Source organism: Maylandia zebra, linkage group LG3 (genome assembly GCF_041146795.1).
Source record: "Maylandia zebra isolate NMK-2024a linkage group LG3, Mzebra_GT3a, whole genome shotgun sequence".
Taxonomy (NCBI): domain Eukaryota; kingdom Metazoa; phylum Chordata; class Actinopteri; order Cichliformes; family Cichlidae; genus Maylandia; species Maylandia zebra.
In genome coordinates, this window is record NC_135169.1 from 30,231,464 (window position 1) to 30,247,390 (window position 15,927).

Here is a 15,927-nt window from a genome sequence, read left to right on the forward strand (position 1 = left end):
GTTTAAAAACCTTAGTATCTACCTGTGCGAACCTGTTCAGTTTGTGTGTGTGTCCGAGGGTGCATGTTTTTATGTTAAAAGTAAGTAAAATTACAGAGGGTACAGTATATATATATATAGTGTGTGTGTGTGTGTGTGTGTGTGTGTGTGTGTGTGTGTGTGTGTGTGTGTGTGTGTGTGTGCGCGTGTGTGTGTGTGTAAGAAGCACTCGGTGAGTGTGTGTGTCTGTGACAGGAAGTGAAATGTTTGCAGGCAGTTTGATGGAAATTGCCTGGTGTGTGTGCAACGTGAGATTGAGAAAGACGCCTTAAAATCTAGGTATAAGAATTAGAGAAATGAAAGGAAATGAGATTAAATAAATGTCTTAGTGCATTAATACAGGTGCCCATGGACTTGGCTCAACCTCCTGGATGAGTACAGTGGCAAAATGTTAGATTAACTTAATTGGGACGACAAACAGGCCATGTTTTGGCTGAAAATTTCACAGCTTCACCTTTCATCCTGTCTTTATCCTGAGAAGAAGCTGTGAGGACGGTCAATCTCTTCCTGAAGACAGAAGACAGGCAGAGCAACACTGTGGACTTCAAGAATTAACAGCAGGCAAAAGACAGCAGGACTGACCTAAAACTCTGAAGGTTCCAGGAGCATGTATAAATACCATGGTGGGAAACATGCGCTCTGATCACCAGCTGGGAAGTGTACCAGTGACATCATTGTGTGGATGGACTTGATGGGACTGTCTGAGTTTCAGATTTGCCATGCAAAGTCAAACAGCAAAATAAGAGACTGAAAATAAGAAGAGAATGAACAGAGAAGAAGAAACAACTGATTTGGGCCTGTGCTTGCAGGAGATTCGGGAGCACACACAGGCAACTGTGAGAAGAGTAGATGAGGACAGGGGAGAGGTGAAGGCTGGACGTGTTAAGGTGAGAGCATATGAAAATTGGGTTTAAAATTGAGGCTGAACTTGTGGAGGTTTAGAAATGTCCAGAGCATCACAATAGAAAGGTAAATAAAATAAATAAAGAAATTAAGAAATAAATAGACTAAATTACATAAATGAATAGAAAATATACATACACAAGTAGAAATACGTGAAATTATTTTTGGAGAGAATGAGGAGCGAGACAGTTTGAATCCACAGCTCAGCACAAATATGCATAAATTAATCTGAATACAAACCCATACATGCAATGAAGACCAGCTTACACTCATGAATGTTAATATATTACATAAATGCTAAATGGTGTAGTTTTAATAGACATTTGCTATCAGATGCTGAGGTTATCCATTGCTGAGGAATAACTCGAGAATCTGCACGACAACTGGGGGCTTTTGTGAAAAGGAAAATATAGGGGTGTTACCAAACGATGATCAGATAATAAATTTAATTCAAAGTTGTAAATTGGAAGTGGTCGTGTGCTGATTGAGCAAAAGAAGTTATTACTGTAAGAAGAAAAATAATAATTATTATTTTTTTGGTAATGTTTTGAATATGCATTTCTGTTGTTGTTGAGATATGACTTAATATGCAAATTAGTTGAATGAGTGGAGACAAAACAAAACAAACAAACAAACAAAAAAAAACGAGTTCCTGTTTGAATGTATGAGTGAAGCTTGCACTGAGAGAAACATATCCCTGACTGTGTGAGAAGAATTGCTTGGTAAAATATATGATAGCATGGTACAGGATAATTAATAAAATAATAATTTGTCCTTTCTCAAGACAAGCATCCAGCTTGGGTTGCTGCAACTTACAGATTTATAGATAATAATCTTAAAACTTCATCCAATTGTCTTTTTCAGTTATTTAAAATATACATTTTCAAAATGCAGGTGTAAATATTTCTGTTGGGTTCTAGGGTTAACTTACCGAGCATTTTTGCAGTGAATGAGCAAGAAGCGGAGCTTGACAAACATTGTGTGTCTTGTTGCATTTAAACCCAGTAGACATTCCCAGGTTACTTTCACTTGCTATTGGAAATATGTTCATATTGGAGGTGGGGATAGCTGGGGGTTTCCCATTATTTGGAAACAAATTGTTCCATGCATTTTGTTTCGTCTTTTACACAGAATACATTAAATTAAATTAAATAATTATAACCCAGTCTGTTTTTTTGTTCAGATTGAAGCTTTACTTTTTTCCTTTCTAGTTACTGGAACATTGCTGGTAATCTTCCACTTCCAAGGTTGTAATTATTTAAACTTTTAAATTTTAGGCGTTTCATTTTCAGTGATTGAAAACCAACATATAATTGGAGGCCGCATTAAAAAATTGTGGATATCAATACTTTAAATTGTTTAGAATGTATTATTTCCGTGTGCTAGCTCGTGTTTTTCCTTTACTTTTTTGAGTGATTTACAATTTGTAAGTGTTATTAAAACTATTTACTGTTTAGACTTGGTTTATTTGTATGTATTTAGAGCTGTGTTTGAATACAGGAGGCAAAAGTTGTAGTTGATGGAGATATGGCCAGTCAATCAAGTCGATCAATAACCTATTGAAGTGCAGACTTTCAGCTGCAAGTATCTCAAACTCTATAATCTGATAACTGACTTATGTCTGTAACTAATTTCCTGATGACCTGTTCCTGTGTAATTCTTCTCTGTGTTGTTTGTTTGCTTGGGTTTTTTTAAGTGTTCCTTCTTTCTTGTTTTGAGTACTTCCTCCGCATGGAACTGGCTGCTCCAGTATGCTTCAGAAGAGAGCATATCTTTCAGTTACAACGGTGAGTGCAGAAAGGGTTTATTTTAAAACCCTTAAATTAAAACTCGCATTTTTCTTATTTGATTTGGAATCAACTGTGTGATATATAGAGGTTAAAGGGCAAAAAATGTGTCTTTGGCCAATATATTATAGACTTAACTGTGTCTCACATATCCCTTCCATGTCTTCAGTAGCTCCAACACCTGCTAGTTGGTCCTGCATTTATTCTCTTTTCAACATAAGTAAGCAGTGGAATGACTTATTTAAGAACAATGAGAAAAGAACGGCTTGATATTTGACATTCTGTTGTTTTATAATTGAAAACATGGGTCTCTGACTGATTTCCAAATATGGTGTAGGCCAGAATGATTTGAGCCTATAAAGTTTATTTTTTACCAAGAGGTAAAAAATAAACTTTCTTAATGTCTTTGTTAGTTCTTAGGTTTTGGTTCTATGTTCCCACAGTTATGTGTCAGTATCCGGTCTGAGTTCTGTCAATGTATGTTTCCTGTTTTACTTTGAATGGTCTTGTCTCATGTTAGTGTATTCTGTTTTACGTCCTTGTCTTGTCATGCCCAGTTACTCCTAGCTGTGCTCTCCCTCTGTGTATTTAAGCCTTGCGTTTGCCTCTGTTATTTGCTGGTTCATCTGCATGTCATCCCCTGTATTTCTGCCGTGTGTCTCTCCATGTTTTCAGCTTCAACTTCTCAGGTTTTCAGGTTTCTAGTCACAGGATTTTTGTACCTGTTCCCAGTTTAGGTTTTGTTAGTGTAATTCACTGCCATGCTCTGCTTTGGTTTGTATTTTGTTTTCCTTTATTAATAAACTTTCGTCAGAGCTGTCATCAGCGTTTCCGTTTGGATCCACATCCTACATCTCCTGACGATCTGCCTCTCAGATCGTGACACAATCAGGTATCCTTTTTATTCAACAACTCTCAAACACGTCTCCTGAATAAACCCAGCCGATTCTTCTATGATGAATCAAACTCCTCCACATTTGATGTTCTTTTGGGATAAACCTTAGTCTTCAGGTCACCCCACAAAATCAAAGGGATTCCAGACAGGGCTTTGTGCAAATACAATAAAGCTTTCAAATCTGAAATAAACATTTTTGGCAAATTTCTTTTTCTATTTGCCCAAACTCAGACTGTCCTGTGATGCTTTTTTCCCCCCAATTCAATTCAAGTTTATTTCTATAGTACCAAATCACAACAACAGTTGCTTTAAGTTAGACATTGCATTTTAGAGTTCAGTTTAAAATCTAACAGTCTAACAAATGTAAATATATACTTTTTAATATTTGTTAATATAATTGTACCTGTTGGGGCTCTAAAAATAATTTACCACTATTACTGCACCCTTGTTTCCGAAACTGCATTTGCAGTATCCAATACCAATGTTTAAAAGATGTATTTGCTCTATTTACCCATATATGACAAGTAAGTGAATATAAGGCTAAGGTGTTACTAAAAGAAAGAAAAACAATTTGAAAAGAGAAATATGTTTCATTCTTTTATTGTTGAGTAATGCATCATAGAATGTTTCAGCTTAAGTAAAAAATCAAACATTATATTGCAAAATAGCTTACATTATAAGGTGTCCACAAATTCCAAATTACTTCATTATATTGAAAAATGTAAATACATAAAGTAGAAAATAAATAAAAGAATAGTAATGTAAGTACAAAACGGATGAAGATCCCAAATTGAATGCACTATTACATTTGTGAATGTTAAGGGAACATAGGACACATATACAGTGAACTGCACTTAACTGCGTTAAAACAATTAAAATGCAAACAATCCTACAAGAATCTTTTTATGAGTCAAAAATGTTAGTTTTTCAAGACAAGGAGGAGAGAAAGTAAGAAGAGAAGCATTCAAATCATAAAAACCTTTAAGATCTATCATTGCTATATTGCATGTTCTGTATTATTAAATCATTTATAATACCACTGGTAAACTGGGAACAGGACCCCCCCCCACACACACACACACACGCATACACTCACACACACACACACTAACTAGTGTCAGAATTTCATTACAAGATATTTATAATAAAAATAATAATAACACAAATCCCTAACTGTAATAAGAAAAGAGTCACTGTAATTGGCACTTTGAGCAAAAGCCTTGATAGAAGCAATGCGTAAAGTCAGTAAGTCAAAAGTATTATTTGATGACTGTGACACAGGTCTTGCAAAAGTTGACATACTTTCGGTCCCCACTAAATTATTTTGCATATATTTTGTGTTACCAGTTTGCAGACTTTGCTCACTGTTTGAATTAACCATGTTCCTGCCTAATGTTTTTTTAAGAACTAACTGAAATGCTGCCCTACCTGATAATATTGTTCCTCTGAACCCTAAAAGGAATCACAGAAAAGCACCCACCATGCTGCATAATCCACCACCTATTCTTTCTATTACGTTGCTTATTTCTGGATAAACATTATGATACTTTGGTTCAATTGTAATTACCCAGTTAAATATTATTGATAATTTTTTTAAATGCCCATGCTGCTATGCAACCTCCGAACCTGAAGCTGCCCATTCTGCTTATTTGTTTTTTTTTGTTGTTGCCTTATCTATTGTAATGTGGTTGTTATGTGCTTTAAAAATGCTCAGCCACTGCTACTATGATGAATAAGGCAATTGATCAGTGTTAGCGTTCCTGCAATAAATGCTGCTCAAACCCCTAAGCCTCCTTCTGACCCTGAAAGAAACACAAGTGGAGACCCCACCTTTCTGCGTAGTTCGCCATGGACCTAGTGTGGTACTTATCTTACTTTTTGGAATATCAAGATTCTTTTGTGTTATACTCCAATGACTACGACTGTTATTAGTGATACTATCAGTTCTACTGCTACTATTACTCCACACTTTGATGTTCTTCCCACGAACTCTTACAACAAGCCAAAGAGAGTGCCGTCCACGCTTTCTATGACTACGCATTCTACAAATTGGCTTATTTGCTGAATTACGCATATGAGTACTACCTAAAATGTTTTTAAGTGTTCTTATCTGTTTTATTGTTAATGCTAGTCGATCCCATAACATAGTTGCTATAGAGGTGGAAACCAAGCCTAAAAGGGCACTCATGATACCCCTTAAAATATTCAGCAACAATTCTCTTACTTTCCTTGACTTCTTTATTACCCGTGCTCCTGGCCCTGTTGCTCCAAAAATTGAGGGACTGTGAAATCTTCTTATCAGTCTAAATGTGAATGCTACTACACGTCTAAATGTTGCCCCGGTTAACCCTGAAACTGAGCCAAATAGAGCACCCGCCATGCTCACCAATCTAGCTCCTGCCCATTGTGTCAGGTTGTATACTTTTTGGATCACAAATGCTCTTGCTGATGCTGCTCCAATGTCTAACATTACTTTCAGTTGTGTTATCAATGCTACTGTGTGTTGAATTACCATGCATGCTCTTTGCGACACACACTCTCCTACTGTTATTGCTTTTTGCTTTACCCATGGCCCTGCCTGAGTGGCTCCAATCTGTAATTTTCTTTGAAGTGTTAACATCAGTTCAGCTGTGAGAGTTGCACCACCCTGTAAAATGGTCATTCCTAACTGCAAAAAGAAGCCAAATGGATTAGCCACCATACTCCCTAATCCAGCAGCAACCAAATGTTTTATGTTGCTTGCCTTTTGGATTGCCCATGCTGCTGCCCCTCTTATTCCAATGCCGTATGCTGTCTTCGCTGCTCTTATCAGTCCATCTTTGAGTCTTGCTCCAAGCCCTAATATTCTTCCTTGTAACTGCAAAATGGAGCCAAACAAACCACTCACCATGATTCCAAATCCAGCTCTTAACAATTGTGCTCCTTTGCTTGCTTTTTCAGTGACCCATTCCAGTAAGTCTTTTAACTTTTGAATTACCCATGCTCCTGCCCCAGTGGCATCAGTAAATAATGTTGTTTTAAATGCTGTTATTAAGGCTACTGCAAGTGCTGCTCCAATCCCAAATACTTGTCCAATTAACCCGAGGAACAAGCCAAATGGACCACCCCTCATGCTCTCGACACCATTACGTACCCATTCTGCGACTTCGCTTACTCTTTGGATTACCGGTGCTCCTGGCCCTGTTGCTCCAAAGTTTAATGACGCTTTAACTGCTGATATCAGTCTAAATGTGAATGCTACTACACGTCTAAATGTTGCGCCGGTTAACCCTGAAACTGAGCCAAATAGAGCTCCCGCCATGCTCTCCAATCTAGCTCCTGCCCATTGTGTCAGGTTGTATACTTTTTGGATCACAAATGCTCTTGCTGATGCTGCTCCAATGTCTAACATTACTTTCAGTTGTGTTATCAATGCTACTGTGTGTTGAATTACCATGCATGCTCTTTGCGACACACACTCTCCTACTGTTATTGCTTTTTGCTTTACCCATGGCCCTGCCTGAGTGGCTCCAATCTGTAATTTTCTTTGAAGTGTTAACATCAGTTCAGCTGTGAGAGTTGCACCACCCTGTAAAATGGTCATTCCTAACTGCAAAAAGAAGCCAAATGGATTAGCCACCATACTCCCTAATCCAGCAGCAACCAAATGTTTTATGTTGCTTGCCTTTTGGATTGCCCATGCTGCTGCCCCTCTTATTCCAATGCCGTATGCTGTCTTCGCTGCTCTTATCAGTCCATCTTTGAGTCTTGCTCCAAGCCCTAATATTCTTCCTTGTAACTGCAAAATGGAGCCAAACAAACCACTCACCATGCTTCCAAATCCAGCTCTTAACAATTGTGCTCCTTTGCTTGCTTTTTCAGTGACCCATTCCAGTAAGTCTTTTAACTTTTGAATTACCCATGCTCCTGCCCCAGTGGCATCAGTAAATAATGTCGTTTTAAATGCTGTTATTAAGGCTACTGCAAGTGCTGCTCCAATCCCAAATACTTGTCCAATTAACCCGAGGAACAAGCCAAATGGACCACCCCTCATGCTCTCGACACCATTACGTACCCATTCTGTGACTTGGCTTACTCTTTGGATTACCCGTGCTCCTGGCCCTGTTGCTCCAAAGTTTAATGACGCTTTAACTGCTGATATCAGTCTAAATGTGAAAGCTACTACACGTCCAAATGTTGCGCTGGTTAACCCTGAAACTGAGCCAAATAGAGCTCCCGCCATGCTCTCCAATCTAGCTCCTGCCCATTGTTTCAGGTTGTGTACTTTTTGGATCACAAATGCTCTTGCCGATGCTGCTCCAATGTCTAACATTACTTTCAGTTGTGTTATCAATGCTACTGTTTGTTGAATTACAATGCATGCTCTTTGCGACACACACTTTCCTACTGTTATTGCTTTTTGCTTTACCCATGGCCCTGCCTGAGTGGCTCCAATCTGTAATTTTCTTTGAAGTGTTAACATCAGTTCAGCTGTGAGAGTTGCACCACCCTGTAAAATGGTCATTCCTAACTGCAAAAAGAAGCCAAATGGATTAGCCACCATACTCCCTAATCCAGCAGCAACCAAATGTTTTATGTTGCTTGCCTTTTGGATTGCCCATGCTGCTGCCCCTCTTATTCCAATGCCGTATGCTGTCTTCGCTGCTCTTATCAGTCCATCTTTGAGTCTTGCTCCAAGCCCTAATATTCTTCCTTGTAACTGCAAAATGGAGCCAAACAAACCACTCACCATGCTTCCAAATCCAGCTCTTAACAATTGTGCTCCTTTGCTTGCTTTTTCAGTGACCCATTCCAGTAAGTCTTTTAACTTTTGAATTACCCATGCTCCTGCCCCAGTGGCATCAGTAAATAATGTCGTTTTAAATGCTGTTATTAAGGCTACTGCAAGTGCTGCTCCAATCCCAAATACTTGTCCAATTAACCCGAGGAACAAGCCAAATGGACCACCCCTCATGCTCTCGACACCATTACGTACCCATTCTGTGACTTGGCTTACTCTTTGGATTACCCGTGCTCCTGGCCCTGTTGCTCCAAAGTTTAATGACGCTTTAACTGCTGATATCAGTCTAAATGTGAAAGCTACTACACGTCTAAATGTTGCGCCGGATAACCCTGAAACTGAGCCCAATAGAGCACCCGCCATGCTCTCCAATCTAGCTCCTGCCCATTGTTTCAGGTTGTGTACTTTTTGGATCACAAATGCTCTTGCCGATGCTGCTCCAATGTCTAACATTACTTTCAGTTGTGTTATCAATGCTACTGTTTGTTGAATTACAATGCATGCTCTTTGCGACACACACTTTCCTACTGTTATTGCTTTTTGCTTTACCCATGGCCCTGCCTGAGTGGCTCCAATCTGTAATTTTCTTTGAAGTGTTAACATCAGTTCAGCTGTGAGAGTTGCACCACCCTGTAAAATGGTCATTCCTAACTGCAAAAAGAAGCCAAATGGATTAGCCACCATACTCCCTAATCCAGCAGCAACCAAATGTTTTATGTTGCTTGCCTTTTGGATTGCCCATGCTGCTGCCCCTCTTATTCCAATGCCGTATGCTGTCTTCGCTGCTCTTATCAGTCCATCTTTGAGTCTTGCTCCAAGCCCTAATATTCTTCCTTGTAACTGCAAAATGGAGCCAAACAAACCACTCACCATGATTCCAAATCCAGCTCTTAACAATTGTGCTCCTTTGCTTGCTTTTTCAGTGACCCATTCCAGTAAGTCTTTTAACTTTTGAATTACCCATGCTCCTGCCCCAGTGGCATCAGTAAATAATGTCGTTTTAAATGCTGTTATTAAGGCTACTGCAAGTGCTGCTCCAATCCCAAATACTTGTCCAATTAACCCGAGGAACAAGCCAAATGGACCACCCCTCATGCTCTCGACACCATTACGTACCCATTCTGTGACTTGGCTTACTCTTTGGATTACCCGTGCTCCTGGCCCTGTTGCTCCAAAGTTTAATGACGCTTTAACTGCTGATATCAGTCTAAATGTGAATGCTACTACACGTCTAAATGTTGCGCCGGATAACCCTGAAACTGAGCCAAATAGAGCACCCGCCATGCTCTCCAATCTAGCTCCTGCCCATTGTTTCAGGTTGTGTACTTTTTGGATCACAAATGCTCTTGCCGATGCTGCTCCAATGTCTAACATTACTTTCAGTTGTGTTATCAATGCTACTGTTTGTTGAATTACAATGCATGCTCTTTGCGACACACACTTTCCTACTGTTATTGCTTTTTGCTTTACCCATGGCCCTGCCTGAGTGGCTCCAATCTGTAATTTTCTTTGAAGTGTTAACATCAGTTCAGCTGTGAGAGTTGCACCACCCTGTAAAATGGTCATTCCTAACTGCAAAAAGAAGCCAAATGGATTAGCCACCATACTCCCTAATCCAGCAGCAACCAAATGTTTTATGTTGCTTGCCTTTTGGATTGCCCATGCTGCTGCCCCTCTTATTCCAATGCCGTATGCTGTCTTCGCTGCTCTTATCAGTCCATCTTTGAGTCTTGCTCCAAGCCCTAATATTCTTCCTTGTAACTGCAAAATGGAGCCAAACAAACCACTCACCATGATTCCAAATCCAGCTCTTAACAATTGTGCTCCTTTGCTTGCTTTTTCAGTGACCCATTCCAGTAAGTCTTTTAACTTTTGAATTACCCATGCTCCTGCCCCAGTGGCATCAGTAAATAATGTCGTTTTAAATGCTGTTATTAAGGCTACTGCAAGTGCTGCTCCAATCCCAAATACTTGTCCAATTAACCCGAGGAACAAGCCAAATGGACCACCCCTCATGCTCTCGACACCATTACGTACCCATTCTGTGACTTGGCTTACTCTTTGGATTACCCGTGCTCCTGGCCCTGTTGCTCCAAAGTTTAATGACGCTTTAACTGCTGATATCAGTCTAAATGTGAATGCTACTACACGTCTAAATGTTGCGCCGGATAACCCTGAAACTGAGCCAAATAGAGCACCCGCCATGCTCTCCAATCTAGCTCCTGCCCATTGTTTCAGGTTGTGTACTTTTTGGATCACAAATGCTCTTGCCGATGCTGCTCCAATGTCTAACATTACTTTCAGTTGTGTTATCAATGCTACTGTTTGTTGAATTACAATGCATGCTCTTTGCGACACACACTTTCCTACTGTTATTGCTTTTTGCTTTACCCATGGCCCTGCCTGAGTGGCTCCAATCTGTAATTTTCTTTGAAGTGTTAACATCAGTTCAGCTGTGAGAGTTGCACCACCCTGTAAAATGGTCATTCCTAACTGCAAAAAGAAGCCAAATGGATTAGCCACCATACTCCCTAATCCAGCAGCAACCAAATGTTTTATGTTGCTTGCCTTTTGGATTGCCCATGCTGCTGCCCCTCTTATTCCAATGCCGTATGCTGTCTTCGCTGCTCTTATCAGTCCATCTTTGAGTCTTGCTCCAAGCCCTAATATTCTTCCTTGTAACTGCAAAATGGAGCCAAACAAACCACTCACCATGATTCCAAATCCAGCTCTTAACAATTGTGCTCCTTTGCTTGCTTTTTCAGTGACCCATTCCAGTAAGTCTTTTAACTTTTGAATTACCCATGCTCCTGCCCCAGTGGCATCAGTAAATAATGTCGTTTTAAATGCTGTTATTAAGGCTACTGCAAGTGCTGCTCCAATCCCAAATACTTGTCCAATTAACCCGAGGAACAAGCCAAATGGACCACCCCTCATGCTCTCGACACCATTACGTACCCATTCTGTGACTTGGCTTACTCTTTGGATTACCCGTGCTCCTGGCCCTGTTGCTCCAAAGTTTAATGACGCTTTAACTGCTGATATCAGTCTAAATGTGAATGCTACTACACGTCTAAATGTTGCGCCGGATAACCCTGAAACTGAGCCAAATAGAGCACCCGCCATGCTCTCCAATCTAGCTCCTGCCCATTGTTTCAGGTTGTGTACTTTTTGGATCACAAATGCTCTTGCCGATGCTGCTCCAATGTCTAACATTACTTTCAGTTGTGTTATCAATGCTACTGTTTGTTGAATTACAATGCATGCTCTTTGCGACACACACTTTCCTACTGTTATTGCTTTTTGCTTTACCCATGGCCCTGCCTGAGTGGCTCCAATCTGTAATTTTCTTTGAAGTGTTAACATCAGTTCAGCTGTGAGAGTTGCACCACCCTGTAAAATGGTCATTCCTAACTGCAAAAAGAAGCCAAATGGATTAGCCACCATACTCCCTAATCCAGCAGCAACCAAATGTTTTATGTTGCTTGCCTTTTGGATTGCCCATGCTGCTGCCCCTCTTATTCCAATGCCGTATGCTGTCTTCGCTGCTCTTATCAGTCCATCTTTGAGTCTTGCTCCAAGCCCTAATATTCTTCCTTGTAACTGCAAAATGGAGCCAAACAAACCACTCACCATGATTCCAAATCCAGCTCTTAACAATTGTGCTCCTTTGCTTGCTTTTTCAGTGACCCATTCCAGTAAGTCTTTTAACTTTTGAATTACCCATGCTCCTGCCCCAGTGGCATCAGTAAATAATGTCGTTTTAAATGCTGTTATTAAGGCTACTGCAAGTGCTGCTCCAATCCCAAATACTTGTCCAATTAACCCGAGGAACAAGCCAAATGGACCACCCCTCATGCTCTCGACACCATTACGTACCCATTCTGTGACTTGGCTTACTCTTTGGATTACCCGTGCTCCTGGCCCTGTTGCTCCAAAGTTTAATGACGCTTTAACTGCTGATATCAGTCTAAATGTGAATGCTACTACACGTCTAAATGTTTCGCTGGTTAACCCTGAAACTGAGCCAAATAGAGCTCCCGCCATGCTCTCCAATCTAGCTCCTGCCCATTGTTTCAGGTTGTGTACTTTTTGGATCACAAATGCTCTTGCCGATGCTGCTCCAATGTCTAACATTACTTTCAGTTGTGTTATCAATGCTACTGTTATTTGAATTACAATGCATGCTCTTTGCGACACACACTTTCCTACTGTTATTGCTTTTTGCTTTACCCATGGCCCTGCCTGAGTGGCTCCAATCTGTAATTTTCTTTGAAGTGTTAACATCAGTTCAGCTGTGAGAGTTGCACCACCCTGTAAAATGGTCATTCCTAACTGCAAAAAGAAGCCAAATGGATTAGCCACCATACTCCCTAATCCAGCAGCAACCAAATGTTTTATGTTGCTTGCCTTTTGGATTGCCCATGCTGCTGCCCCTCTTATTCCAATGCCGTATGCTGTCTTCGCTGCTCTTATCAGTCCATCTTTGAGTCTTGCTCCAAGCCCTAATATTCTTCCTTGTAACTGCAAAATGGAGCCAAACAAACCACTCACCATGATTCCAAATCCAGCTCTTAACAATTGTGCTCCTTTGCTTGCTTTTTCAGTGACCCATTCCAGTAAGTCTTTTAACTTTTGAATTACCCATGCTCCTGCCCCAGTGGCATCAGTAAATAATGTCGTTTTAAATGCTGTTATTAAGGCTACTGCAAGTGCTGCTCCAATCCCAAATACTTGTCCAATTAACCCGAGGAACAAGCCAAATGGACCACCCCTCATGCTCTCGACACCATTACGTACCCATTCTGTGACTTGGCTTACTCTTTGGATTACCCGTGCTCCTGGCCCTGTTGCTCCAAAGTTTAATGACGCTTTAACTGCTGATATCAGTCTAAATGTGAATGCTACTACACGTCTAAATGTTGCGCCGGATAACCCTGAAACTGAGCCAAATAGAGCACCCGCCATGCTCTCCAATCTAGCTCCTGCCCATTGTTTCAGGTTGTGTACTTTTTGGATCACAAATGCTCTTGCCGATGCTGCTCCAATGTCTAACATTACTTTCAGTTGTGTTATCAATGCTACTGTTTGTTGAATTACAATGCATGCTCTTTGCGACACACACTTTCCTACTGTTATTGCTTTTTGCTTTACCCATGGCCCTGCCTGAGTGGCTCCAATCTGTAATTTTCTTTGAAGTGTTAACATCAGTTCAGCTGTGAGAGTTGCACCACCCTGTAAAATGGTCATTCCTAACTGCAAAAAGAAGCCAAATGGATTAGCCACCATACTCCCTAATCCAGCAGCAACCAAATGTTTTATGTTGCTTGCCTTTTGGATTGCCCATGCTGCTGCCCCTCTTATTCCAATGCCGTATGCTGTCTTCGCTGCTCTTATCAGTCCATCTTTGAGTCTTGCTCCAAGCCCTAATATTCTTCCTTGTAACTGCAAAATGGAGCCAAACAAACCACTCACCATGATTCCAAATCCAGCTCTTAACAATTGTGCTCCTTTGCTTGCTTTTTCAGTGACCCATTCCAGTAAGTCTTTTAACTTTTGAATTACCCATGCTCCTGCCCCAGTGGCATCAGTAAATAATGTCGTTTTAAATGCTGTTATTAAGGCTACTGCAAGTGCTGCTCCAATCCCAAATACTTGTCCAATTAACCCGAGGAACAAGCCAAATGGACCACCCCTCATGCTCTCGACACCATTACGTACCCATTCTGTGACTTGGCTTACTCTTTGGATTACCCGTGCTCCTGGCCCTGTTGCTCCAAAGTTTAATGACGCTTTAACTGCTGATATCAGTCTAAATGTGAATGCTACTACACGTCTAAATGTTGCGCCGGATAACCCTGAAACTGAGCCAAATAGAGCTCCCGCCATGCTCTCCAATCTAGCTCCTGCCCATTGTTTCAGGTTGTGTACTTTTTGGATCACAAATGCTCTTGCCGATGCTGCTCCAATGTCTAACATTACTTTCAGTTGTGTTATCAATGCTACTGTTTGTTGAATTACAATGCATGCTCTTTGCGACACACACTTTCCTACTGTTATTGCTTTTTGCTTTACCCATGGCCCTGCCTGAGTGGCTCCAATCTGTAATTTTCTTTGAAGTGTTAACATCAGTTCAGCTGTGAGAGTTGCACCACCCTGTAAAATGGTCATTCCTAACTGCAAAAAGAAGCCAAATGGATTAGCCACCATACTCCCTAATCCAGCAGCAACCAAATGTTTTATGTTGCTTGCCTTTTGGATTGCCCATGCTGCTGCCCCTCTTATTCCAATGCCGTATGCTGTCTTCGCTGCTCTTATCAGTCCATCTTTGAGTCTTGCTCCAAGCCCTAATATTCTTCCTTGTAACTGCAAAATGGAGCCAAACAAACCACTCACCATGATTCCAAATCCAGCTCTTAACAATTGTGCTCCTTTGCTTGCTTTTTCAGTGACCCATTCCAGTAAGTCTTTTAACTTTTGAATTACCCATGCTCCTGCCCCAGTGGCATCAGTAAATAATGTCGTTTTAAATGCTGTTATTAAGGCTACTGCAAGTGCTGCTCCAATCCCAAATACTTGTCCAATTAACCCGAGGAACAAGCCAAATGGACCACCCCTCATGCTCTCGACACCATTACGTACCCATTCTGTGACTTGGCTTACTCTTTGGATTACCCGTGCTCCTGGCCCTGTTGCTCCAAAGTTTAATGACGCTTTAACTGCTGATATCAGTCTAAATGTGAATGCTACTACACGTCTAAATGTTGCGCCGGATAACCCTGAAACTGAGCCCAATAGAGCACCCGCCATGCTCTCCAATCTAGCTCCTGCCCATTGTTTCAGGTTGTGTACTTTTTGGATCACAAATGCTCTTGCCGATGCTGCTCCAATGTCTAACATTACTTTCAGTTGTGTTATCAATGCTACTGTTTGTTGAATTACAATGCATGCTCTTTGCGACACACACTTTCCTACTGTTATTGCTTTTTGCTTTACCCATGACCCTGCCTGAGTGGCTCCAATCTGTAATTTTCTTTGAAGTGTTAACATCAGTTCAGCTGTGAGAGTTGCACCACCCTGTAAAATGGTCATTCCTAACTGCAAAAAGAAGCCAAATGGATTAGCCACCATACTCCCTAATCCAGCAGCAACCAAATGTTTTATGTTGCTTGCCTTTTGGATTGCCCATGCTGCTGCCCCTCTTATTCCAATGCCGTATGCTGTCTTCGCTGCTCTTATCAGTCCATCTTTGAGTCTTGCTCCAAGCCCTAATATTCTTCCTTGTAACTGCAAAATGGAGCCAAACAAACCACTCACCATGCTTCCAAATCCAGCTCTTAACAATTGTGCTCCTTTGCTTGCTTTTTCAGTGACCCATTCCAGTAAGTCTTTTAACTTTTGAATTACCCATGCTCCTGCCCCAGTGGCATCAGTAAATAATGTCGTTTTAAATGCTGTTATTAAGGCTACTGCAAGTGCTGCTCCAATCCCAAATACTTGTCCAATTAACCCGAGGAACAAGC

General features: G+C 40.9%; 1 protein-coding gene across 1 annotated transcript in view; it reads right to left on the reverse strand.

Moving 5' to 3' along the window:
• Positions 1-507: 507 nt before the first annotated feature.
• Positions 508-15,927, reverse strand: part of LOC143416714 (GTPase IMAP family member 4-like) — a 37,272-nt gene continuing 21,852 nt past the window's right edge. The window contains exon 3 of the mRNA XM_076882198.1: positions 508-546. Within this exon, the coding sequence (XP_076738313.1) occupies positions 508-546 (39 nt within the window). The remainder of the gene's footprint in view (positions 547-15,927) is intronic.